Source organism: Oryzias latipes, chromosome 7, assembly GCF_053564925.1.
Source record: "Oryzias latipes strain Hd-rR chromosome 7, Olatipes_Hd-rR_3.1".
NCBI classification, from domain to species: Eukaryota; Metazoa; Chordata; class Actinopteri; order Beloniformes; family Adrianichthyidae; genus Oryzias; species Oryzias latipes.
Window position 1 is genome coordinate 16005954 of NC_136243.1, and position 23851 is coordinate 16029804.

The 23851-nt window shown below is 39.7% G+C and overlaps 2 protein-coding genes and 2 long non-coding RNA genes across 11 annotated transcripts in view; 1 reads left to right on the plus strand and 3 right to left on the minus strand.

Moving 5' to 3' along the window:
- Positions 1 to 8409, minus strand: part of ppp1r12b (protein phosphatase 1, regulatory subunit 12B) — a 31178-nt gene extending 22769 nt beyond the window's left edge. For 3 of the 7 annotated variants that reach the window (XM_078950362.1, XM_078950357.1, XM_078950363.1), the window contains exons 1-5: positions 8273 to 8408; positions 6840 to 6930; positions 6573 to 6758; positions 6361 to 6469; positions 5493 to 5614 (exon numbers count right to left, since the gene is read on the minus strand). In XM_078950362.1, the coding sequence (XP_078806488.1) occupies positions 5493 to 5614; positions 6361 to 6469; positions 6573 to 6758; positions 6840 to 6930; positions 8273 to 8292 (528 nt within the window). In that variant the 5' untranslated portion in view covers positions 8293 to 8408. Of the gene's footprint in view, positions 1 to 5492; positions 5615 to 6360; positions 6470 to 6572; positions 6759 to 6839; positions 6931 to 8272 lie in introns of all 7 variants that reach the window. The other 4 variants (XM_078950360.1, XM_078950359.1, XM_078950361.1 and 1 more) reach the window with 2 other exon arrangements.
- A 2096-nt stretch (positions 8410 to 10505) lies between these two features.
- On the minus strand, positions 10506 to 10829 carry LOC144993912 (uncharacterized). The gene is made up of 2 exons (XR_013657210.1): positions 10755 to 10829; positions 10506 to 10640 (listed from the first exon to the last, which is right to left on the minus strand). It is a non-coding gene; the product is annotated as an uncharacterized LOC144993912 (long non-coding RNA).
- Positions 10802 to 11173, plus strand: LOC144993911 (uncharacterized). Its single transcript, XR_013657209.1, has 2 exons — positions 10802 to 10934; positions 11049 to 11173. It is a non-coding gene; the product is annotated as an uncharacterized LOC144993911 (long non-coding RNA).
- A 5975-nt stretch (positions 11174 to 17148) lies between these two features.
- On the minus strand, positions 17149 to 22279 carry zgc:66479 (uncharacterized). Of its 2 annotated transcripts, none has more exons than XM_004070923.4 (5): positions 21851 to 22279; positions 19946 to 20433; positions 19533 to 19587; positions 17888 to 19166; positions 17149 to 17753 (listed from the first exon to the last, which is right to left on the minus strand). In XM_004070923.4, the coding sequence occupies exons 1-5, from the start codon at positions 22127 to 22129 to the stop codon at positions 17635 to 17637; spliced, it is 2220 nt and encodes a 739-aa protein (XP_004070971.1). In that variant the 5' UTR covers positions 22130 to 22279; the 3' UTR covers positions 17149 to 17634. The 2 variants fall into 2 exon arrangements, with proteins under 2 accessions (XP_004070971.1, XP_011475726.1); XM_011477424.2 differs by having other exon boundaries at positions 17279 to 17753; positions 17834 to 19166.
- Between the last annotated feature and the right edge of the window lie 1572 nt (positions 22280 to 23851).

Below are 23851 nucleotides of genomic sequence, written 5' to 3' on the forward strand. Positions count from 1 at the left end.
GAGAGTCATCTTAAAATCTCTCAGCAAGTTTTCCAAATGTTACATTTGCTAGATTCCATCCCCTCTGCGAGGCATTTTCTCTCCCGGCAGACCTTCACCAGTTCAGACAGGGTTGACATCATGGAAAACCAACAAGCACTCTGAGAGAGACTGACACTTATTAAAAGCAACATATTCGACTGGGATGAGAAAAAAAAATCATAACCTTCACTTCAGGCACTCACCGGGAACAACGGTGCAACAATGACAGTCTTGTTGCATAACAACACTGTACATGTCGCTGGATGGACAGGAGCAAGTTGTTCCATTTTCTGTCCTATTCTCTCTTTGTACTTTCACAAACACAACATTCAAACTGCACCCCAATGATAAAGCCACCAAAAAATAACAAAAATGACCCCAAAAAGACTATTGAATATTTTTGAGCACAATTGTTTATAGCCTATTTGACACTAATTAATACAATAATTCATTATGATGATTTAGTTAAGTTTGAATTTGAATATTTAGCTTGCTGGTTTAGTATCTGAAATTTCAAACTAAATCCAATATAGTCCTTTGATGTCCTTTGATCCTGTACAAAATTCAACTTTAGCTAAAGACACAAACACGAAGTTTATTTGGGCTTGAGCTACGAAGGAAAATGCAAAAGAAAAATGTTTGCATTTTGGGGTCTTTAAAGGAAAAACTTACTCTGTAATTTTTGTCAGTATAAGATGGAGATGATGGTGGGGAGTCTGTCACTGACTTCCTGGTGCGAGTCAGGTCCCTGCTGCGCTGATAGTAGGATGACATCTCCCTTTTCTCCCCCCCAAATAGTCAGGTCAACTTCTCCTGCAAGCGTTTGCAGAGTTCGCCTCCAAATAAAGCTGCGCAGTTATGCAGAATTCCTCAAGCAACTATGACACAGCGGCCCATGACTGCACACCCGGGGAGTCCTCAGCAACAACAGGTGTGTGCATTCACATGTGAGTCTGGGCTGTTTCAGTCCCACAGAGCCGGTGCAAGTTTGGAGGTTTTATGGACAACAAAAGAGTCAATATGCAAATAATCTCCGAAGATCTGAAATATTTTAAAGGATTAATAGTTAAAAAAGTAATTAAAGAGGGAAGTATCCTTTGAATCTCTTCTTGGCAGTAATAAAATCCTTTTCTAAACAGAAAAAAAACACAAAAAATGTTCAAGTCAAATAAGGAGGTTTGTTTGCCATGCTGCGTCTTCCTGTGTTTCCAAAAGTTCTCCTCATCTCCCCTCCCTTACGTTCCCTCTTTCCCTCCGTCTCTCTCTGCTTCTCCTTTCAGCGTCAGGTCAACGTCCGGGTCCTTCCACCCCACAGACCAACCCCAGTCCCTTTTCTTCTCTCTGCTCTCCTCAGCTTTGGCAGCCCTCTGTGGCAGCCAGCCAGAAGCTCTGCAATCGACAGACTCAAAGCTGAGGGGCTAAAATTGTCCAATGATGTGAAAAGGGATAAAGGGGAGGTGGACCACTAAGCTAGAAGCAGGAGGTGGCGGCAGTTTTATCTTAGGAGCCCCCAACTTTTGGGAAGAATAAGAAAAACTGTGACAGAAAGAGATGTTGGCATAAGTGCTGCAAACATGCAACTCAGGTCTGCAAAACTACTAAACTATGAATTATCTGCATCAGCTCTCTGTGCACGTCTACTCTTACATCCATTCTCCTTAAAGTGTTTTTGTTCTTCCAGCTTGAGGGAAACCTGCCATTTTGGGACAAGTAATGTGAGAAAGGCTAATGACATTCTCATGTTTGGTCAGAGTACAGCTAATAGCTTGTTAGCCATAAAGACATGAGGCCGGATTGCCAGCCACATAACTTCACTTTTTAGTTCTTTCAAAATGATAATTATTCCATTAAATCTTGGAACTTTGTCACACTGTAAAAACAGGTCCCCCAAAATAAAAGACTCAATTCTAAATATGTGAAAAATGTTCTTCTTTAAAAGAAAACTTAAGACTATAGGTTTAAAGGTGTTGCAGGTTGGGCTAACCGGTAACAGACACTTGCCATTTAGTATTTGATATTTGATGATTTTGTGTTTTTTTTTGCATCTTTAAGGCACATCAAGTTTTTGCAAAAGAGGCTAAGAGTAATTTAAAAATCACTCAGCAAGTTTTCCAAGTACTACATCTGCTGGATCCTACGCCCTCTGCAAGGCATTTTCTTACTTCATCTATCTCTCTCTCTATCTATCTATCTATCTATCTATCTATCTATCTATCTATCTATCTATCTATCTATCTATCTATCTATCTATCTATCTATCTATCTATCTATCTATCTATCTATCTATCTATCTATCTATCTATCTATCTATCTATCTATCTATCTATCTATCTATCTATCTATCTATCTATCTATCTATCTATCTATCTATCTATCTATCTATCTATCTATCTATCTATCTATCTATCTATCTATCTATCTATCTATCTATCTATCTATCTATCTATCTATCTATCTATCTATCTATCTATCTCTCTCTCTATCTCTCTATCTCTCTATCTAACTATCTATGAACGTGCTTAGGGGGTGTCACTGGTGTGGACAGGTCCTCAACATATTCTTTCCCCACTTAAGTGTCAAGCCAAATAAGTTTATTATTTTTATGCCTAATTATACTGTGTCTGTGTGCGATGCATTGTACTTATTTTATTTTTATTTTTTGTGTGTAAAAGTCTTGTTCCTACTTTTTTTATCCCCCCCAAAAAAATGTTAAGCACTTTGAGTTAAATCAGTAGGAAGATAAAATAGCATAAAATTTGATTTTTTGTTTTGTTTTGAACAAGCAAAAGAAATCAACAAATAGGGTTAATAAAAGGTCTTCCTAAGAATCCTCATTCTTGGAAAAAAATGTTCTAGTCATTAAGACATATATTCCTAAATGAATATATTTTTGGTATTAAAACATTTACTTGATTAGACATTAAATATGTTTTATTTTTACTTTCTCAGGATACAGTTTTTGCAGTGCACGCCATTAGTTAGTTTGTTGGAAAAGTCAGGGTTACCATTTAAATTTAAGTCACTCAAACCAGACTGCACTTTCATGGTCATTTAAAAGTAAGATTGCCTCGTCGCAATTTTGAAAGTTAATCTTCCTTAAAAAAAAAACCGCACATTTCTGTGCTTTTCAAACAGCTCTGCAAAAAAAAAAAAAAGAAAGAAAGATAGAAAGAAAAAAAAAGAAAACCTGCTTCCTCCTAACCTCATGTAGCCATTTCCTTTTATAGTCAGGTTCAAAGCGTCTTTAAAATCCCTGATAGAGATAAAAGTAGTGTTCGGACAGAGGCAGACTCAACAAAAGGAGAAGAAAATGAGGGGAGATGGGAGTGAAGGTGGAAGGCAATGGGATACATTGAGACTCCAAGAGTTTCTATAGAGATCCAATTAATTCAAAGCGTCATTTGGAGTAAGATGTTTGTAATGTCCTGCGATGGACTGGCGACCTGTCCAGGATGTCCCCTGCTTCGCCCACAAGTGGCCGGGATAGGCTCCGGCAGCCCCGTGACCCCGGAAGAGACAAAATGGGTTTAGAAGATGAATGACTTTTTACCAATTTTTTGTAATGGCTGATTGAGGGCTCTGCCCTGTAGGAAAACTTCTACTAAAGTGAGCAACATCAAAAGCAAAAGAGATTTCTCCGTGCCAAAGAAACCGAAGACATAATATCAGAGATTTAACTCCAAAATTCAGTCAGATATTTGTAGTTAACCTGTCCAATAGGGCAACAAACCAATCACAATCCTGTAGAATCAGGACAGGTAGCTGTAAGATGACTTAAAAAGATCCAACAGGCACAGCAGACAGATTAATGATTTTTACGGGTTTGTTTCAATATTTCTGAAACATTCAAATACATGTGTATTTGTACAATAATTAATTTATTAAATCAAAATAATAAAATTAAAATAGAAAAAAAAATACTGACCAAACGATGGCTGTTGTTTATCTTTGTTGGAATAAAAGTCTAAATTCTGGTAGAATTTGTAAATTACTGTGGTGATATTTATTTAACCATGCTGGATCATGTATGAAATAAATGTTAAAAACTTAATTTTACATTAGAACAAAGAATGCGTGCAGATCCTGGCAGTGTTGTTTTATTTTGAAAGCCATCCATCACACTTTTTGCTTCCAAAATGGGTTCCATCTGTGAAAATCTTCACTTTCTGAAAAAAACGACTTGGTGACAGAACACTACATTAGCTGAAAGGAGCTCTGGAACAAAGATGCAAAGGAAAGCTGCTCAGGAATAAAAATCAAAGTCATAAATCCCCTTCAGTGTTAAATGTAAATGTTGTCCTAACGTGGTCTGCCTTTGACTGGTGGTTTTCTGGAATCTGCTGCTCGCCACGCCCTTCTTTGGTCTGCTGGATTCTGTGGAAAATCTGTTGTGATCGTCCCAGAGTTAGGCTGACGCTGATGAAAGCCCGCTGGCCTTCGTGATTATCACAGACAGATATAGTTCTCTCTGTAATGCCCTTACGTTACGGAGCTCAGTCTCAGATTCCAGAATGTGGGACAGCTGACCCCCCCCCCCCCCCCCCCCCCCCGACCTAAAGTTGACCCATACAGGAGGACAACTGATTCTGATTCCCAATCATGTGCTATCACCGATTTATCAGCTGGTCCTTGGAAATGCTTGCATTTTTTCCTCATTATTGTGGAATATACACATGAAAACCTCAGCTATGATAAAATCAATGCAACATCCCTCCAAATAGGAGTTCAAAGCAGAAACATAAAACAAGGTTTTGGAGACTGTACGTGTAAACAGGTAGAGCGAGACCAGTGTGAGTTGTGCAGGTGAAAGAGAAAGGAATCCATCCCTCTGAATCCACGGCTAAGGCCGACCAACAGAGTGCCTAGCTTTGGCCCAATAAGGTATGGAATGCTGAGACACCTCTGTCATGTGATGTGAAGCTTCAAGTGACTTGGAGTGAGCAGGGGGGAACGCGTCCTCTTGGACTGTCTGTACTCTCTTCATGTTTGTGAGAAGCTTTGCAGTTGTTCGAGTCAAATTTATCTCACACCCGCGGTTGCAGTGCATCTTCAAATGTTGCATCAGAGCTGGCCTTTGAAGAGTTTTAGCTCTGGGGCAAATGAGGGACAGACGGCAAACATGAGACGGTGATTTTAATTCATTTTGACTGAATGAGAACAATAGAAATCTAATCCAATCCAATCTGATGGTATAATTGGATGTAAATTAGATAATAATTAAATGTGTGCAAGAAAAACTTACAATTAAATCAGCAAGGAGCAATATGTTCATTCATGATTGGTAAAATATTTTACAATTAAGTTTAAGCATTACTAAAGTACGTGTTTTTATTGACTTGATATATTTTGTGAAAGCAGGAGGCCTGGAAATCATTATACTTTGGCTCCATCTAGCGGTTGATGTGGGGTAGTGGTAAAATAATTTCTGCAGTTCTTGCTTTTTTTTCTTCTTCTTCTTTTTGCATACCTACCTCTGTAGTGCAAACGAGCCCTTCAACATCCGGGAAGCTCCCTCTGAGTTGATTCTTTGCAGACAACTTTGTTACCTCCTCTACTGGGTTCTCATTTTCATCTCTCCACCATCTTTCGCCATCTGAACGTACAAGGAGGACAACATTTAATTACGGACTAAACGTTCACGCTGGGCTTTGTTGGTGGGTTTGATTGTCTCACTTCCTCTGCTGAACAAGATAAATACACTGCTTAAAAAATACAAGACAAAAGTATTCTGTCATCACTAAAATGACAAAATCAGGAAGTGATTTAAATCATGCACACAAAAAAATAAAAAAAGGGGCCACTTTGGTTTAAGGTGCTCAATCCAGCATCCAAGATTCATCTGTTATTTTCCGGAAATAAAAATAAATTAAAAAATGAAGTTAACACAGTACAAAAAAAAACTTTGTTTATCCTCTAAAGGTATTTCCTATTAAAAAAGGGGGAGCAGGACATTTATTTAAAGAAGCTTGATTAAAACTTACAGTCTTTACTGCAAAATAACCCAATTAAATACATAAAAACATTCTCATCTGCAAAATTCTTAAAGTTTACTCTACCAAAAAATATTTATAAAAAATATCACTATGGTGGCAAAATATTAACAAGAATTTACCATAATAGATATTTGAAGGATTAAAAAAGTGACAAGTGCTTTTTTTTTAAAGCACTTGTCACTTTTAAAAAGAAAATAGTAATATTTGTATAAACCTAATTAATAAATTAATCTATTCTTTCGGTTTACTGTAATTCTGTTTTTAATAAAGATAATATCTAATAAATAAATTGTAAAAAAATAGGATTTTGTGGACTTGAAGAGGACATTTGAACTAAATCGCTCACCTCTGAATGAGCTGTTGCAGTTGGGTGAAGCACAGGATTCAGACAAATAGAGGTACGAGGAATACGACGAGTCAGCCAGAGGGTTTACCTGGTGCTGAACGTTTCCCTCCTGCACATGCAGAAAGCAAAAAGGCAACCTGAATGATCGAGCCACATCAGTGCGTTGCTTCCTTCCACTGCAGGAATTCTGAAAGGGATGCTGTCCAGCTCACCTTGTCAGTTATGCTCCACTTTAGGCCGACATCAGCTGCTCTTACCACAGACGTATCTCCCTCGGCATCTGTAAAGCCTCTCCACAGACTGGATCTGTGGTCCAGAGTGCCTTCCTCCGTCTCTCTGTTCTGATGAGACAGGCCGTAGGTGGTCTGAGCCTCTTTTAAGTCCGTCAGAGTGATACCCTGCAGGATGTCCACACAGCTTCATGTCGGTCACAGAGGCAGGTCGGACACATCAAACCCTCAAACCCTTTGGGGGTTTACCTGTGTCGATCGGCGACTTTGTCTGGCTTGACGAGACTTTGCTTTCCTCTGAGACTCTGCGTCCTCGTCTCTGACCGGAGCTGGATGTGGCCTGGAATTGACCAAAAACACAAGATTGTGGAAAAACTCTGAATGTGGGACACAAATTTATGTAAGCAGTTTATAGGGAAAGAAACAATAGATTTAAAAAACAATTCACAATTAAAGACTCATTTTAATATCTTTTGATCTATTTTTAAAGCGTTCCCAGTGGCCCTTTCATTATGATGATGTTGTTTTTAGCCAGATTTCCAAAAACCTGTGTGGTTTTCAAGGACATAGTTTCTGGAGTTCACTAGAAATTCACCACTGTTTTTTCCCCTCCCTGTTGTTGATAGCTCTCTGTTTACAATTTCTTGTGCAACTTTACAGCCCCTCACACCCCCCAACCTAACACCTGTTAAATTTTGAATGCAATTACCTATTATCTCTGCAAGATTATGTAAAAATGGGACACATCCTATTTGTTTTAACTGTAAATAATTTATCCTGCTCTTTATCTCTCATTTGTAATTGTGTAATATGGATATTTCCCAATTGTGGGATAAATAAAGGGGTATCTTACCTTAGAAAAATCCTGATTTACAACAATTTGAGTAAAGAAATACTAAGAAATGCAATTTTAAGCTCACAAGAAAATGTAAAAAACACTATTTTCATCAGAGTGTGTCTTTATCAGTAAAAATGATTCTATCAGATTGCTGGAGTAGTTTCAGCCAACTAGTTCAACAGTAGTCTTGAATTTTAATTCAACCCCATGCTTTAACATCTACCTCCAATTTTTACTTATGCAATTGAAAAAAGAAAATCTAAAATTGATGAAAAGAATCAAATGTGTTTCTCCAAGCAAGTTGCTCCTGAAAAATTGCTGAGTGATCACCAGTGGGAGATGCTAACGCTTCACCCACTCAGCTGCTTGCTCCTCCTCTGCTACACTTTAACTGCTATCGATTTCCGGGCTGTGGAGTCACCCTGAAGCACCAGAGCAGCACTTTTCTGCTGCTCTGGTGTCTTATGATGAGACATTCCCGAGAATGCAGTTCCCCAACGATGTTGGTCTTGTTCAAAAAGAAAATGACAAAAGTGATAACAGCTGGCAGACTATTAGAAACGCTCTCAAGTAAATCCCAGTTTTGATTTAAATTCTCTTTAATTACCAAACAGTCAACATTTCAAACTGCTTCCTTCAAGCCAAACAATGAAAGCCTGTTAAACTGCTGCCAACAGCTCATTTACAAAAGGGAATCAAACTTTACATTCAGTTGAGCCTCAGCTCCTCTGCATTACAGCCACGAGGCCTCAGAGCAGAGAGTTAATTTACCACTCTGAGCTGGATTTAGCTCCAAAGAGAAATCAGAAGCAGAGGAGCAAGACTCAGACCCTCTGAAACTCACCTGGGAACAAATGCTTGCATGATCCTCTTTTTGGAAGGTCAGACGCTGATGCACAGAGCCACTGCAGCAGTGATGAGAGGGAGAGGCTCAGACAAATGATTGTAGCAGAGCGGAGAAGGGAGAGAGAGAGAGGGAGGGAGATACTCTTCCTGGATGTCCTTATGATGTATTACCAATCCATTCAGCCTTTCTATCCACAAATGTCTGATGTAAACCAGTCTCCTCTCGCTTCAACATACGTGTGGAGAAAATGTCTGTGCCTGCATCTTCCTATAACTTCTGTTAGGGAATGATGACATTTTGGTGGAAAAGGCCATTTTTCAGTCGATGGGATTAAAGCAAATGTTCAACCAATCAAAAAAATCCTTAAATTTTTCGTTAATATTAGTGTAAAGCATGTTCATATGACTTATGGCTCAGCATAGAGTGTTTAGGAAAAACAAACAAAACATTAACAGTTAAACAGCCTATTTGCATTTTAACAACGAAAATGTTTCAACAATAAAACTCAAATGTATGATAAAAACAGGCTTTATTATGATTTCTATTGCTTTGACATATATTTATATACATATTTAATGTCATACATATTGTGTTCCACAGCCTGTTGATGAAAGGTGCTTTATAAATAAATGGATTGATTGAAATCAAAGCTTTTTTTTTTACGGTGGAAAATGTATGGTTGATTGATTTATCATGATTAAAATACAGAAACCATTTTATAATTTAGTACATGCAGCATCAAAGTCTGATAAACATGTAAAATACCAAATTGTTAATGACTGTTTAGAATATTAAATGGATATGAAGTGATATATTTATCTATGGTTTAGAGCCTTTGCCAGAAATAATGGATCCTAACAAGGGAGCACTGGAGTAAAAAAAAAAAGCATTAAAGAAGATTAATACATAATGTTAAATAATGTGAATATAATAATATTAAAATGGGTAGTATATAAAAATAATCAACTATATATGATTCAAATAAAATTAAAAAAATTAAAAAATAAACAATTACAAAAGTCATGTAAAGGCCAGATTAAAAAGGTGGGTCTCCTCTTAAAAACCTCTATGGTCTCTGTGGCCCTGAGGTACTCTGTGTGTCTGTTTTTTTATCAAAACAGGATACTCATGAGCACATTTAGCCCTTGTGCTATCCTGGGCACTTTAACATTGGGGTTGGGTCATCTAGACCCACTAGACAGTGCAGTGAATCTTTTTTCTTCAATGATTTGTGATCTTCACTGGTGTCCATGAATTACATGAAATCTTTCCACCTTTCTCCACCTTTGTCATGGTAGGAATAATACATCAATGTAAGGGTGTGGTCATCTATGATAGCACAAGGGTTAGAGCAGGGGTGGCGAACACGCGGCTCTCGAGCCGCATGCGGCTCTCGGACAATGAGCGTGCGGCTCTTTGCGTCTCGTCATATTTTCCATATCCTGTGCCTCATTTCATAATTTTTCCCTCTTAAACCACACTCAAACCATCAAAGGGTATTAAAATTACTGAGCCCGTGTCCTGACATTAAGATATAAAAATATATCTTGTTCCCACAGATTAATATCTTGTTCCCACAGGTTATTATGTCGTTCGCACGAAATACTATTCCGTTCCCACAAGATACTATTCCGTTTCCTCAAAATACTATTCCGTTCCCTCGAAATGATTAACTCGTGCGAACGCAATAATTAATCCGTTCGAACGCAGTAATTATTCACGTCATAAGTCATACACGCGGATATGCTCTCTGTACGCCGGCAAAGCCGCTTTCAGCGGTAACTTCCGTGTCTCTGTGACCCATATTCGTTCAAAAAAGGAACATGAAAAACAAAAATGATCACTTTATTACCGTCTCAATGAATATAAGAAAAATATCAATAGATTTATGATAACTAGGCTGCTTTGTCATAAGATAGCTCCTGCTAGGCTACTACTAGCGCCGCCGCAGAGCTCTTTGATGTATGCCGGCATTTGGGCAACTGGCTGGTCTGTTGTCAGACAGCTGATATTGTAGTTTAGGGTCGAACAGGAATAATAATATTCGGGACTTGTCTTTTATTAACTTTAGCAGTCAGTCGCTTTACATTCGAAGGCTATAAGGATACATCATGCTAACTGACTAGCCGATCATTGATCCTGTTATTAATTTACGTCATAGATTTACAGCAGATACCTTCACATTTCTGTCTGTGTGTGTCTCATTACATTGCATTGAAGACACGGAGGATGTTTAGAGAACAGATTTATTTATTTCAAAAAGCACAAAGCATTCATCGTATTCACGTTCATTCACATGATGATCTCTGGTACGCCCTCAGTCATCTTGCTGCAAAAGCCGCTTCCTGCCGCTACTTCCGTGTCTCTGTGAGCATTTAATAGGGGTAAAAATCAAAGCAAGAATGGTCGATCTGTTATTTTCTCGATGACAATCTGAAAAATATCATATTAAACTGGCTGCTTCGCCGAAAGCACTTACCTTTAGCTTGTAGCATAACAACAATGGCAGTACGTCACGTTTCCCAGAATGCTTTGCGGCCAACCATTGGTCTTGTTGTTAGACCTTGGTCACAGGGACACGGTGATTGGCCAATGATTGGCAGGAAAGCATTCTGGGAAACGTGACGTACTGCCATTGTTGTTATGCTACAAGCTAAAGGTAAGTGCTTTCGGCGAAGCAGCCAGCTTAATATGATATTTTTCAGATTGTCATCGAGAAAATAACAGATCGACCATTCTTGCTTTTATTTTTACCCCTATTGAATGCTCACAGAGACACGGAAGTAGCGGCAGGAAGCGGCTTTTGCAGCAAGATGACTGAGGGCGTACCAGATGATGTGAACGTGAATACGATGGATGCTTCTGTGCTTTTTAAAATAAATAAATCTGTTCTCTAAACATCCTCCGTGTCTTCAATGCAATGTAATGAGACACACACAGACAGAAATGTGAAGGTATCTGCTGTAAATCTATGACGTAAATTAAAAACAGGAAATGATCGGCTAGTCAGTTAGCATGTAGCCTAATAGCCTTCGAATGTAAAGATACTGACTGCTAAAGTTAATAAAAGACAAGTCCTGAATATTATTATTCCTATTCGACCCTAAATTACAATATCAGCTGTCTGACAACAGACCAGCCAGTTGCCCAAATGCCGGCATACATGATCAAACAGAGAGCTCTGCGGCGGAGCTAGCCTAGCAGGAGCTATCGTTTGACAAAGCAGCCTAGTTATCATAAATCTTTTGATATTTTTCTTATATTCATTGAGACGGTAATAAAGTGATCAATTTTGTTTTTCATGTTCCTTTTTTGAACGAATATGGGTCACAGAGACACGGAAGTTACCGCTGAAAGCGGCTTTTGCCGGCGTACAAAGAGCATATCCGCGTGAATGACTTATGACGTGAATAATTATTGCGTTCGAACAACATAATTATTGCGTTCGCACGAGTTAATCATTTCGAGGGAACGGAATAGTATTTTGAGGGAACGGAATAGTATCTTGTGGGAACGGAATAGTATCTTGTGGGAACGGAATAGTATTTCGTGCGAACGACATAATAACCTGTGGGAACAAGATATTAATCTGTGGGAACAAGATATATTTTTATATCTCAATGTCAGGACACGGGCTCCGTATAAAATAAATAATTAATAATAAAAGTAATTTGGCAGTGTGTGTGTGTGTGTGTGTTTGATTCTGCTCCCGACACATACGTGACCGCCAATCATTTGCGCGGGTTACGCCCACTGCCGGAACACAGATACAGATTTATGTGCGTGCAGACCGGTACCCTCATGGTCAAAATGGTGAAATTCAGAGTATACAGATAAACACGGGATGTTTCTGGAAGAACGGGAAGATTCTTACTTTTTACTGAACAGAATAGCGTCACGATGTTTATTATTATGAGCTTTTGGAAGCAGTAACATTGGTCATGGCAGAAAAGAACAAAACGTATCCCGGAGAAAATGAAAAAACTTCCTGATCTGACACAAGTTGTCTCCTTTATTAACAAGTTGAAGCTTTTCAAAGTGCACATTCAAAACGGCAATCATCCCACTTTCCTTCTTTGCGGAGCTCAAACAGCAGAAAGCTGCAATCAGAATGAATGAAGCGCAGAACGTGACGCTGCTTGCGCAACTGGACTGAAACGACCACAGATCACTTTTCTCATTGATCCTTTAATGCAGAGACTGACTCCCTGAGATCCCTGCTGGTCACTGATGAGGCAGCGAGAGAACCGGAGATAAATGAGCAGAAATCTCTTTGAAAGAAGGCCCTGTTATAATTTGGAGAACAGACATCGGTCCGTTCTGACCGACACTCACGTAAAGGAGCTGATCAGAGAGGCTACAACTGGCCTGGGGCTTAGCCCCGCCTTCAGCCCCTAAGACTCATGGGAAGGGGGGATTTTAGTGTAAAACCACGAGCCAGGTAGCTTTTAGCAGAATTGAGTTGCATGCCGTTTTGGCGAATGGGTGTGTATCGAAGTTACCGGGTTCCTAATGTGAGCAGGAAGAAGAGTACGTGAATGACGCAGTCAGTTAAATTATAACTGACTTGGTATAAACTGACTCATTGTAATTTATTAATACTTAAGAAATTATTTGCTTTTGATGCAAATGTAATTCATACAATTTTGAATAAAAAAAAACATATAGAAGTAAGATATTCTAATGAAGGTCAAAATTAATTTAAGTTGCACACAACTGAAATGTAATGTATTTAATGTGTTTATTGTGAATATAAATGACTCGGACACCAGAAGGATGCTCTGTCCAGATGTTTGTGTATTTGTTGGTGTAAGTATCATTGAAAGAGGAATGTTGAGACACAAAGAATTACCAGTTAAATGCTGTTGGATAAACGATGAAATATTCAGTTTTATCATCATAAATCTGACTTCAGAGGAGTTACATTCTCACCAGCATCAACCTTACTGCCCGTCACTGAGTAGTTGTGTGTCAGAGAGAGGCAGAGAAAAGAGTGAGATGAAGAGAGAGAGAGAGAGAGTGTGTGTATGAAATGAGAGAGAGGTGCCTGTGTGTGTGGAGGGGGTATCTGACCTCTAGGGTAGTCTCTGTGTTAACTCTGGCTAAGCTGCATTGATGTGTGTATTGAGGGTGGACACTTTTCTTGAAATAATCACAATTATAATACTGCTGTTCTGTTGTAGGGAGAGGAGTGTGTTATGGACTATAATACAGCTTTAATTGCGTGTGTGTGTGTGTGTGCGTCTTGGCAGGTCAGTGCGTGGTGTGGCTCTTTGACTCTCACAGTGAAAAAATTTGGCTCTTGGTGTCAAACTTGTTCGCCACCCCTGGGTTAGAGGCTTTCTCTTACCTCACTAAAGGTGCACAGCCTTGAGAACTTACCTCTTCTCTGAAGAGTCCAGAGAAAAGGAAACAGAAGTCACACAGGATAAGACATCTGAGTCTGTTCCGAACTCCAGAAGCATCATCCGGCCTCTAAGCATAAAACATTGTATAAACCAGGTGTGTAAATAATGATATTGTTAAGAAATATGCACATCTATAAATGACAGAACTGTGCGTGATGCATCGTCTGGTCTTTTCAGCAGAATTTGAGACATTTTGCAGTCAGCTATGACAGCACATGTGTGCACTGATGTGTTCCTTTCAGTCCCATAGACATGAGTCAGTGTGATAGAATGGGAATGTCATTTTCTATCTGGTTTCATCCATTATCTCAATGACCAAGGAGGCAAGTGATTTTGGAATTTAAAGTTATGATATTGCGTATTTGTCTCTCTATGCCCACAGTGATACCATCCACATCTGACTGCAGCCAAGTCAACTATTTTCTCAACAAAAGGTAATTGTTTTTCCGCTGTCACAGGCACAACTTTAGTGGGTGTAATAACCTAACGCCATGATAACAACCAACCTTAAATAATGACAATTTTTGCTCAGCGATGTTTACGATGACACCTAGTCAGTGGCGGAGCTAGAAAATTAAATTTGGGGGACAAGAGGGGGCAAAATAATTTGAAAGGCAGGCAAATGAGAGCAGTGAAGTGGAAGGCTGTTATAAATGAAAGGATCAAAAATACATTTTTTAAATGGTTTTATTTTTATTGTTATAATACTAAAACTGCAGTCATTTTTGCTTACTTACCAATGTAAATCAGTGTAGAAATTCTTCAAAAGCCCAGATGGGGCAGCATACACAATCCAGGGGCGTAGTAAATAAATTGAAGAGCTCAAGATTTCAGTCAAAAATATTGCTTTTGTTGTTTTTGCAGTGCTTAAGGAAGCTTGAATTGAGGATTTTTCATCTTTGTCAATAATGATAGTTATTGAGGCCAAAGCTTTTTGCTGCTGGGGGGCACCTGCATCCCTTGTCCCCCTGTGGCTTCGCCCCTGTACCTACTGTGTATAGAATTATACTCAGCAAAATTTAATGTACACTTTTGGAAAAATCCCCAATGTCAACTCTTCTGATCTGAAAAAGGTAAAATAAAGCAAAATATGGAAATTCCCATTTTGGGTTATGAATTTTAACAGAAGGTTATACAAAACTTTCTGTTTGTTGATTTTCTCATTAATACTTACCTTTCATGGTATAAAACTATAAAAAAAAGTTTCTGTAAAGTGCGGGATACATTTAAGAAAACTTATTGAACTGCATGTTTTGCGTAGTTTTATGTTTCCAGAAGGTCACATAAATAAATAGCATCCAGGGGCAGCAGGCTCCAAAGTCAGGTCAACAGTTGGTATAGGGAAACTAACGTATTTATTCTGAAGGTCCTCATGAAGGAATCTGTATGTAGACTATAATAATTATTACCATAATTATTATTATATTTTATTATATTGTCATATAATTATAATTTCTAAGATGATATTGTAATTTAAGATTACAGCTTTTCTGTATGTTTTGACCTTAAACAAACGTAGTTATTCAAACGACTTTTTAGATGCATTGAAGTAAGTCAAAAACAACACTGATAGTAGATACTGCACATTTACTATCTGTAGGACAATTACAGCTAAAAAATCATTTGACAAAGAAAGTAAGAACAGACAGAAATGTTTGTTGAAATGGTTTTGAAGGAATCAGTTTTTAACATTGTTTAATCCCATCCAATGAAGAGATTGCTGCACAGTAACGGGTCAGATCATCTGTAACTTTATTCATAAGGTTTGTTTTTTTAAATTGAATTTGTTTCAAAAATTTTGAAAATTCCACATTTAAAAAACAAAGTATGGAGTGAGAGCTGCAGATTGACAGGAGTTTAAGTTTAAGCAAAAGGGTGGGACAGAAGCTCTAAAAGGTCCATTCACATGTGAATCTGAGCAAAGTAAGGGAAAGAAAAAAGTCTAAAATCAAAATGATCAAAGTAAAAAGATTCCAATGATTTATTTTAAATCTGTAAACAAATTATATTTTTATGTCAAATCTGACTTTTTAACATGGGTGTTGATGAGTAATCACTTCCGCTCTGCAACTTGCTCCCGGTGGTCATCTGAGGAACTGCAGCATTTAACCCTTCTTGGTTTGTGTCAAATTCTGTAACAGAAGGCGAAGGCTTTCGCTGCACAACTATAACTAAAATACAACACAAAGAAATATAGAAAAGGTAACACACCTGGATTTATTTCAATTTTATAGCCCAAATTCACAACAACAGTCGTCTCGATGGGCTTCGTATAATTAAAAAAGTAAAACATAAAATCAAAAGGATCATGAATACATAGAATTCAATAGGAAAATACTAAATTGAACTAACAAACTGACTCATCTAAACTGGACATCCCTGCCCTTAGACCCCCCTTTGCAGTAAGGAAAAACTCCTCAAAAACCGGATTCTGGAAAAAATGAAGTAACCTCAGGGGTGCCCACATGAAGGAGGGATCCTCCCCCAGGACAGACAGGCGATTTACCAGAAGTCATAGAGAAGAACTAACTTATCTAACTCTACAACTACATATCTAAAGTCCAGCAGACGAGCTTCATCCAGCAGGAGTTGGAGGGAAAACAGGGGGCGCGAGTAGAGCCGGAGACAGGATCCACAACCAGGTGTCAGAGCAGGAGCAGAGACGAGGTAAACGTCCAGGTACAGAGCAGAGACGAGGCAGAGGCAGGATCCACGGCCAGGTGTAGAAGCAGTAGGTAGTAGAGGCGAGCCAGAGACAAGGTACACGGTCTGGTACAGGAGCGCGGATGAGCCAACTGGAATCTGGAAGCACTCCCACTCCCCTCCTTTCCCACTCCTCAGGAGAACTAAATGATAAATAATGATCAAGAATAGAGGAGCGAAGGAGGGTAGAAGTAGATGAGAAAAGAGGACAGAACCCCAGTGCACCATAGTTGCCCCAGCTTCAACCTCTAGCAGCCTACTAACAACTAATTGTAATATTAGGTTTAATTTAAACACATTCACATTAAGTTAAGTAATCTCAGAATCCTAGTTAGACTAGAATCCTAGCTAGTCTGACAATAAGCCTGTCCAAAGAGGAATGTTTTCGGTCTAACTTAGTGAAAAATGTGTCGGCCTCTCTTACCAGGAAACACGTTATGTTGACAAAAGAGTTCTTCTTACAAATCATGAAAACAGTTTACAGAGAATCTCAACGTGAAGACTTGTGTAAAATGAAGAAAACTGAATTCAGACCTGAGGCTGTACAACTTTTCTTCATGTTAAAAAGCATTTTTGATCAACCCTGATTTTTTTAAAGTAAAATGACAGTTTGGCACTCTAACCTCATGTAAAACTTTTCTCAATATTGGCAAGTTGATCCAAAACCATCTTTTCTTGTTTCTATATGAGAAAACATATTGATCTATCTTTGATATGATCTTCTCAGAATTCATTTATGCATGGTAACTGAGCAGTTCTCACTTTTGTGGGTATATGTATCCCTGAGGTGTTTTATTTTCCAATTTAAAACAGACAACTTTCCAATAAGAAAAAACAACATAGACCATCTGAAAACTTCAAAAAGCGTTATTGACAATCATTTTATAGGATATTGAGATGGAAACCAAACAGTTTAATGTTCAAATGTGTCAAAAAACAGCAACATGGATTTTGTGCAGCTGGTAATGCAATCACCAAACAGACCTAATTTAAACTACTAAAATATAAAAGCACAAGAAAAAATATTTGCAGGAATTCAGAACAACATTCAGAAACAGATTCAATCCACGTGTAAACATGTTAAGAAAGTCGTTCTGCCTCCACTCCACAAACCTTTCACAGCGTCATGTGCAGCAGCAGAACTTTATTCAGAGAATTCCCAGTAGTTCTTCAACAAAGACTTTGTTTGACTCAGCCGGCAGGTAAACCTTGACGTGTTTGTTGCCCTTCGACCCAAAGTTTCTTTTCTCAGACATTGTGGCTCTGCTGTCTCAGTGTCTGCCTCCTGGCAGCTGTTGGTAAGAGAAGGTCCTTCTCCTTCATGGGCATTTCCAGCACAAAACAGTCCTTTTGTGGGGAAAGATACTCTGTAAAAGAGGGCAAAAAAGACAGAAGAAATTACACAAAAATTGACCTTAGCCCTGTTTTAAAAAATATTAGTTGTTACATTTGTCGTCTGGTAAATCTTCATCCTTTTGTGTCATCTCTGATTCATTCTCACTTGCTTCATCCTGCTGCTTTTCCTCAAATAAATGTAGTTCCTGCTCTCCCTCCATTTCAAGTACATGGTTTTCATGCTCGGCTGTTTGTTCGGGTTCTCCTTCTGCTTCCTGGCTCTCCTTCTCAGCTGTCGGAATTTTCGATTCAGTTTCCTCCTTTTTTTCTGCCTTTTCAGGCACGTTTTCCTCTCGTTTCACTGAAGTGGCGCCATCTGCTGATGAGCTCTCCTCCTCCAGAAAGTGAGCACCTTGTTCTTCACCAAAATGAAGTTGCCCCTCTTCTGCCTCTGGAGCTTCCTCCTCAGCTGCAGCGCTCGTTTCTACCGAGTCTTCTGCAGCTTCTTCTTCCTTTTCTGTTTCAATGGCTTCTTCCTGTCCAGCCTCAAATGCAAGTTTTACTTCCTCATTCTCCCGAGCTGCTTCAGTAGCTTCCGTTTCCTCTTCTTTTTGAGCTGCTTCAGTAGCTTCCGTTTCCTCTTCTTGAGCTGCTTCAGTAGCTTCCGTTTCCTCTTCTTCCTGAGCTGCTTCAGTAACTTCCGTTTCCTCTTCTTGAGCTGCTTCAGTAGCTTCCGTTTCCTCTTCTTCTTGAGCTGCTTCAGTAGCTTCCGTTTCCTCTTCTTCCTGAGCTGCTTCAGTAACTTCTGTTTCCTCTTCTTGAGCTGCTTCAGTAGCTTCCGTTTCCTCTTCTTCCTGAGCTGCTTCAGTAACTTCCGTTTCCTCTTCTTGAGCTGCTTCAGTAGCTTCCGTTTCCTCTTCTTCTTGAGCTGCTTCAGGAACTTCCGTTTCCTCTTCTTCTTGAGCTGCTTTAGTAGCTTCTGGTTCCTCTTCTTGATATGCCTCAGTGGCTTTTGTTTCCTCTTCTTTGGGATCTTTTTCAGTATCTTTTGAGTCTTCCTCCACAAAAGTTTCAGAATATGCCGATTCCTCTTCCTCCTGAGCTGCTTCAATAGATTTCATGTCCTTGTCTTGAGCTGCTTGCTCAGAGGATGCTGTTTCTTCTTGTGCTCCAAGAACATCTTTCTTTTCTGGTTCTTCCACAGCTCCAGCTTCCTCTTCTTGCTCCTGACTGTCCACTTCCTGTTCCTCTGCTGCTCTCTCTGTCCTCTCATTTGCAGTACCTGCTTTAGCAACCTCCCCAAATGAGAGAGCTGCATCTTTCTTTCCAGCTTCCTCTTCCTCTTTGGTTGATGCAGCATCTTCCTCTCCCTCTCCAGTTGCCACAGAGCTGTCCCCTTCCCCTTCCTGCTCCAGAATCTCAGAAACTGGGGAACCTTCTAGGAGCTGAAAGAAGGAAGATGCATGCAGATCAATGGGGGGGAAACCCATGATGTGGGGGCTGTTTGGGACAGCCGAGTGTAAAATTGCATGAAAAAAAGTTAAATCTGAAAGTACTGGCACAGTGGCAGGTAATTATCTCCTTCGAGTCAATGACACTGAAATCTCATTACACTCTCCTACAGGCCCACAGAGTAAAAAGTGTAAAATTAGCTACTGACGTCTACAGAGATGAGCCCTTTTTTCAACTTCTATCAATTACAAAACATAAAAGAGCACAACTTATTCTAAAATTAACTTAAACAAATTCTTCTTTAAAAAAAATTTCATTCATTTTAAGCCATGCATGAATGTTTAACATCGCAGACATACCGTATCCAAGAGCTCCTCCTCACTGAACTGCTGCAGCATCCTGTCAGTCGGCTCCCTGAAACATAGGAGGCCCTCACAGCAATCAAACCTTTGGTTCATCTTCTACAGTTTTTTCCGTTTTGATTTTTAAATCTTTCTCTGATGATTTTAACAGCATGTTTACGAGTTTCATATGGAACCTTTTTACACACAAAGGAAATGGTGACTAAGTTTGAGTCAAATTTAGTCTACGAAAATGAAATGTTTAGTCAGTTCAGGCGGTGTAAAAATATTGTGAATCAACTGTGGTCCTGGTTAAAAAGCATCAGAGACTACGGCTCCCAACAGGCTTACATTGAGTCAACGTGATTTATGGTTCAGAGGAGGTGAGATATTTTCTCAGCAGCTTCAAAAGCTGGATTTTTTTTTCTAACCTGACAGTAGTGATCTCCACCACGTTGGTGTCCAGCTGAGCCTGGTATGTGTCCAGTTGTTTTTTTAACCCGAGCACCTCCGTCGCCTGTGCATCCAGGGATGAACTCAACGTGTCGATCTGACCGGCTTTCTCTTCCAGCTTTGATTCTAATTCTCCTAGGCTGCCGGTCAGGACCTCCACCTTCTGGGAGAGTTCACTACTCAGTGCGGCCAGACCCTCCACTTGAACTCTGACCTCCTCAAACTCCTCGCTCTTCCCCCTCAGCATGCTCTGCAGCTGACTCATTTGCTCCAGGGACACGGTGGCTTGCTGCATCTCCATCAGGCGGGCTTTCATTTCCGTGTGCAGGGACAGGACCTGAGCGGGCAGGTCGGACACCTTGAGCCGCTCGGCTGTGGCCATTGCCATGCCAACCTGTTTCTGAGCCAGCGCGTATGAATCCTCCAGGATCTTCAAGCGAGTCTCCACACTCTCTGAACTTTGCAGCTGCACAGACAAAGAAAAGGGTTCAGCCCCGAGAATATGGATGTTCTCGTGAGCTAAACTACTGCAGGGGGGAGGGCAGGGTTTACCCTGAACAGGTCGCCAGTCTGTTGCAGGGCCACACATGCACATCTAAGGACAATTTTGAATTACCAATTAACCTATGAAGCATGTTTTTTGGACTGTGGAAGGAAGCTGAAGAAAACCCATGTATGGCCTCCTTACTGTGAGGCAAGATATCTTTTATAAAGAACTGAAGATGAAGTGAGTTCACTGGATTTATTAGCTTTCAACCATTGACTGACAAACAGGAAGTACCTGTGGCTCCAATAAGCCAAAGTCCCATAGACTTCTACAGAGTAATAAACACCTGTTTCTCAGTCACTCTATTTTTCAAAACACCCATTGTTGCTCTGATACCTTCAGTTAACATATTCTTGCTAATCCTAATTTTTGTGGTATTTTATTGGTACCGCAAGTTGTTAAAGTTATTAACTGACTGCATGCATCTTCCTGAATCACTCTTGATTGGCCAGAGTTGTAGCCAAAGAAATATTGACCAATTCGGACCAATTACTACTGAATGGCATCATCTGGTTCCAATTTAATGTTCCACATCATGAAAAAATTGTGACTAAATTGTTTTATTTGGTTGGAGCCGGAAGTAAGTAATTTTCTATGGGTGACATCACACTTCCTCAGTCCAGTTCTTTTATACAGTCAGTGCTTCCAATGCAGAGTTAGTTCTTTAAGGGAACACAGGAAATTTGCTCACATCTGTTTGTGAAGTCGGCCTAGAGTTTCTTACGTGAAATATAAATGTGCTCTCAGGCAGAGATCCATATTTTGCTGTTATTGTTTCATAATCAGGAAGTTGTTGGTTATTTTTTAGTACTGCAGATGATCTTTTCTCCCCCGTATTTTAAATAATTCAACCGAAAGGAGAGGTTTATTTGAAAATTCTCCCTCATTCTAACTCAGAGTTGCTTCCAACTGTGTTTAACGTGATACACGGTCTCCCCAGCCTTTGGCCTGTGACTTCTGAGTTGGTGTTTGGTATCAAAAATCAGAGACTAAAATTACCCCTGGCAAACCTGACTTGTTTATTATTGCCTCCAGCAGCGTCTTCTGCACAGTTCAGTGGCAAACTATCTACAATAAAAGAAGGCTTTGATTGATAGTACTCAGTCAGGGTTAAAAGCGGTGCTTCTGAAGGATTAGGCTGGTCCTCCTAATAAACATCAACAGCTGAGTGGCAGAGTTCTCCTGGCACTTTGAAATCTGACAGAGGCCTGCAGCTCGAAAAGAGTTTATTTGAATGACAGGCTGCTGGAAAATGAGACAGTTTGTTCATTCTTTAAGTGGGTCATCAGAAAAAGACAAGTGTGCACTTGAAAGTTCAGGGTTTTCCAGGTCTTACCTTGCTGTTCGACAGCCGCAGTTCTTCATGAGAGGACTGCAGCTTTGAGATCCTCATCTGGATGCCCGTGAGATTGTCTGATAAGTGGGTTAAAGTTTGGTGCTGCTGGAAAAAGAACCACACTCCCATGAAAACAGCAATCACAGAGCCCACTACCAGAACCAGCAGCTGAGTGTAGTTATGTCCTCCAGAGTGAACTTCTGTTTCCATAACATCATTTTTGAAGAAGTTGTCCTCCGGTTTGGGACTGTTTTTTCCTTTGCGATGTTTGGCTGTCATAGTTGATTTTCTTAAAATCAGGACACAGTGTTCCAGAGAAGCAAAGAGGTAGAATCCAAAGAGCCAGGGGAGGTGAAAAATCCTGAGAGGGAACGCTGATCTACTCCAGACGGCTCAGTGGCGCTGCTTCAATCACAGAAGCAGTACCAGAAACTGAGGAGGAGGAGGAGGAGGAAGGGGGCGTAGACCAGTGAAGGTGTGATTGTCCATTCAGGACAAGCGAAGGGGAGGGGCTGATCCCCCTCCCACACACACATGTACAGACACTGCTGCTATAGTTGACCACCGCGCGCTATTTATTGCCTGAGGTCACAGAGGAGGTTTTAAATGACACCCCTACCACAGGCTCCTCTACACCAACACAGTCACAGGCCTTGAGTAACATTCAGGCCTATTTCAGACACACAACTCTCAGTGCCTGGTCTCTTTTTGCTTTACGTCTTTAAATCTTCTTTTATTAGTGCTGTACTCTTGAAGTTAAAATCCAAAACAGGAACTAGGATTTAAGTGAGATTTGTGTCTGCGATGTCACTGAGGTATGCTCACTTTTACCCTATAAATTGGTGTTTGAGTCCAATTTTACCAACTGAAAAAATAGATCTTAAACAGCTGAAAATGACAAAATTAGATGCTGATAGAAAACTGGTTTGATTGTAATCTTAAACATCCTCCAACTGTAGTTGGAAGAGGCTTGGTTGGGAAATGTCAAAGCGGTGCAAATCTGGTGAATCTTGCTCCAAGCTTGTTCTTTCACAGCTCTATTCCGATGTATGAAAGACTTGGTGTCATATAATTCTAGTTGGGTACATCCTGCAATTATTAATTTCTCCTCCACGATCGATTTTCAAACGTTGCCATTTCTGAGATTTCTGAGTTCTGTTTCCATTCCCTGATTGGTCAAAGTTCAACTGGTTTACCTTTCAGTGCACATTCAGTGGATGGAAAATTTTGTACGTGGAGCTTCAAAACGAATATAAAAACGTGTATAGCAACACATGAATGTGAGACTTTTGAACGCGGAAGTCCAAAACGCGCATATATGCATGTTTACATAACTTTTCACTGGAAGCGGTTGCTATAACGCTCATTTCCAAGCCCGGTGTGAACGTACCATAAAGGTGTTCTCAGTCACACAAATCCACCTTTTTTTTTTCTCCGTCCCCCAAGTTGATGACTCTGAAGGTTTTGAGAGGCCCATTTCGTTTTTGGCATAGGCACAAAAATGAGAAAACTGTGAACCTGTTGTTAAAGAGCCTGTCAGCCCCTGGGGTCCAAGTGCACTTTGAAGAGTCCAGTTTGGACAAAACTGGTTTAATTTTAATCTTAAATGCAAATTGCTAAATTAAAGCTGTGGACACTGCTTGGGATGCATCCTGTCCTTGAAAAGCCTGTTATGGAGTTGTTGTATAATTCTTGAGTAGTGTCAATCAGGTGAAAGTGACTGCTGTTTTTTCTTAAAATCCCTTTAAATTAAAAACTAGATAGAAATATAACACCAATACATGCAATCTGAGGTTATTTAGAACATCATCTATGCATATAAGTCAAAAAGCAGTATTGAAAATGGCTCTGCCCATAGATCCTTTACATTCTTTCCCTGAATATGTAGCTAACCCAGAAATTAGCTGCAGTTCCTAAAGTGTCCACCAAGGGTTGGTTTCAGATGGGAGCATTTTCCCATCGACTCCACGGTTAAAAGTGCTGGTTTAAAATGTACATATA

Bases quoted from the DNA above. Each gene is read 5' to 3' on its own strand.
- zgc:66479 (XM_004070923.4), bottom strand. From the start codon at position 22,129: ATGACAGCCAAACATCGCAAAGGAAAAAACAGTCCCAAACCGGAGGAC. The intron at 20,434-21,850 runs GTAAGACCTGGA...TTGTCTGTGCAG, and splicing joins TGCGGCTGTCGAACAGCAAG to CTGCAAAGTTCAGAGAGTGT. The intron at 19,588-19,945 runs GTTAGAAAAAAA...CCTATGTTTCAG, and splicing joins GTGGAGATCACTACTGTCAG to GGAGCCGACTGACAGGATGC.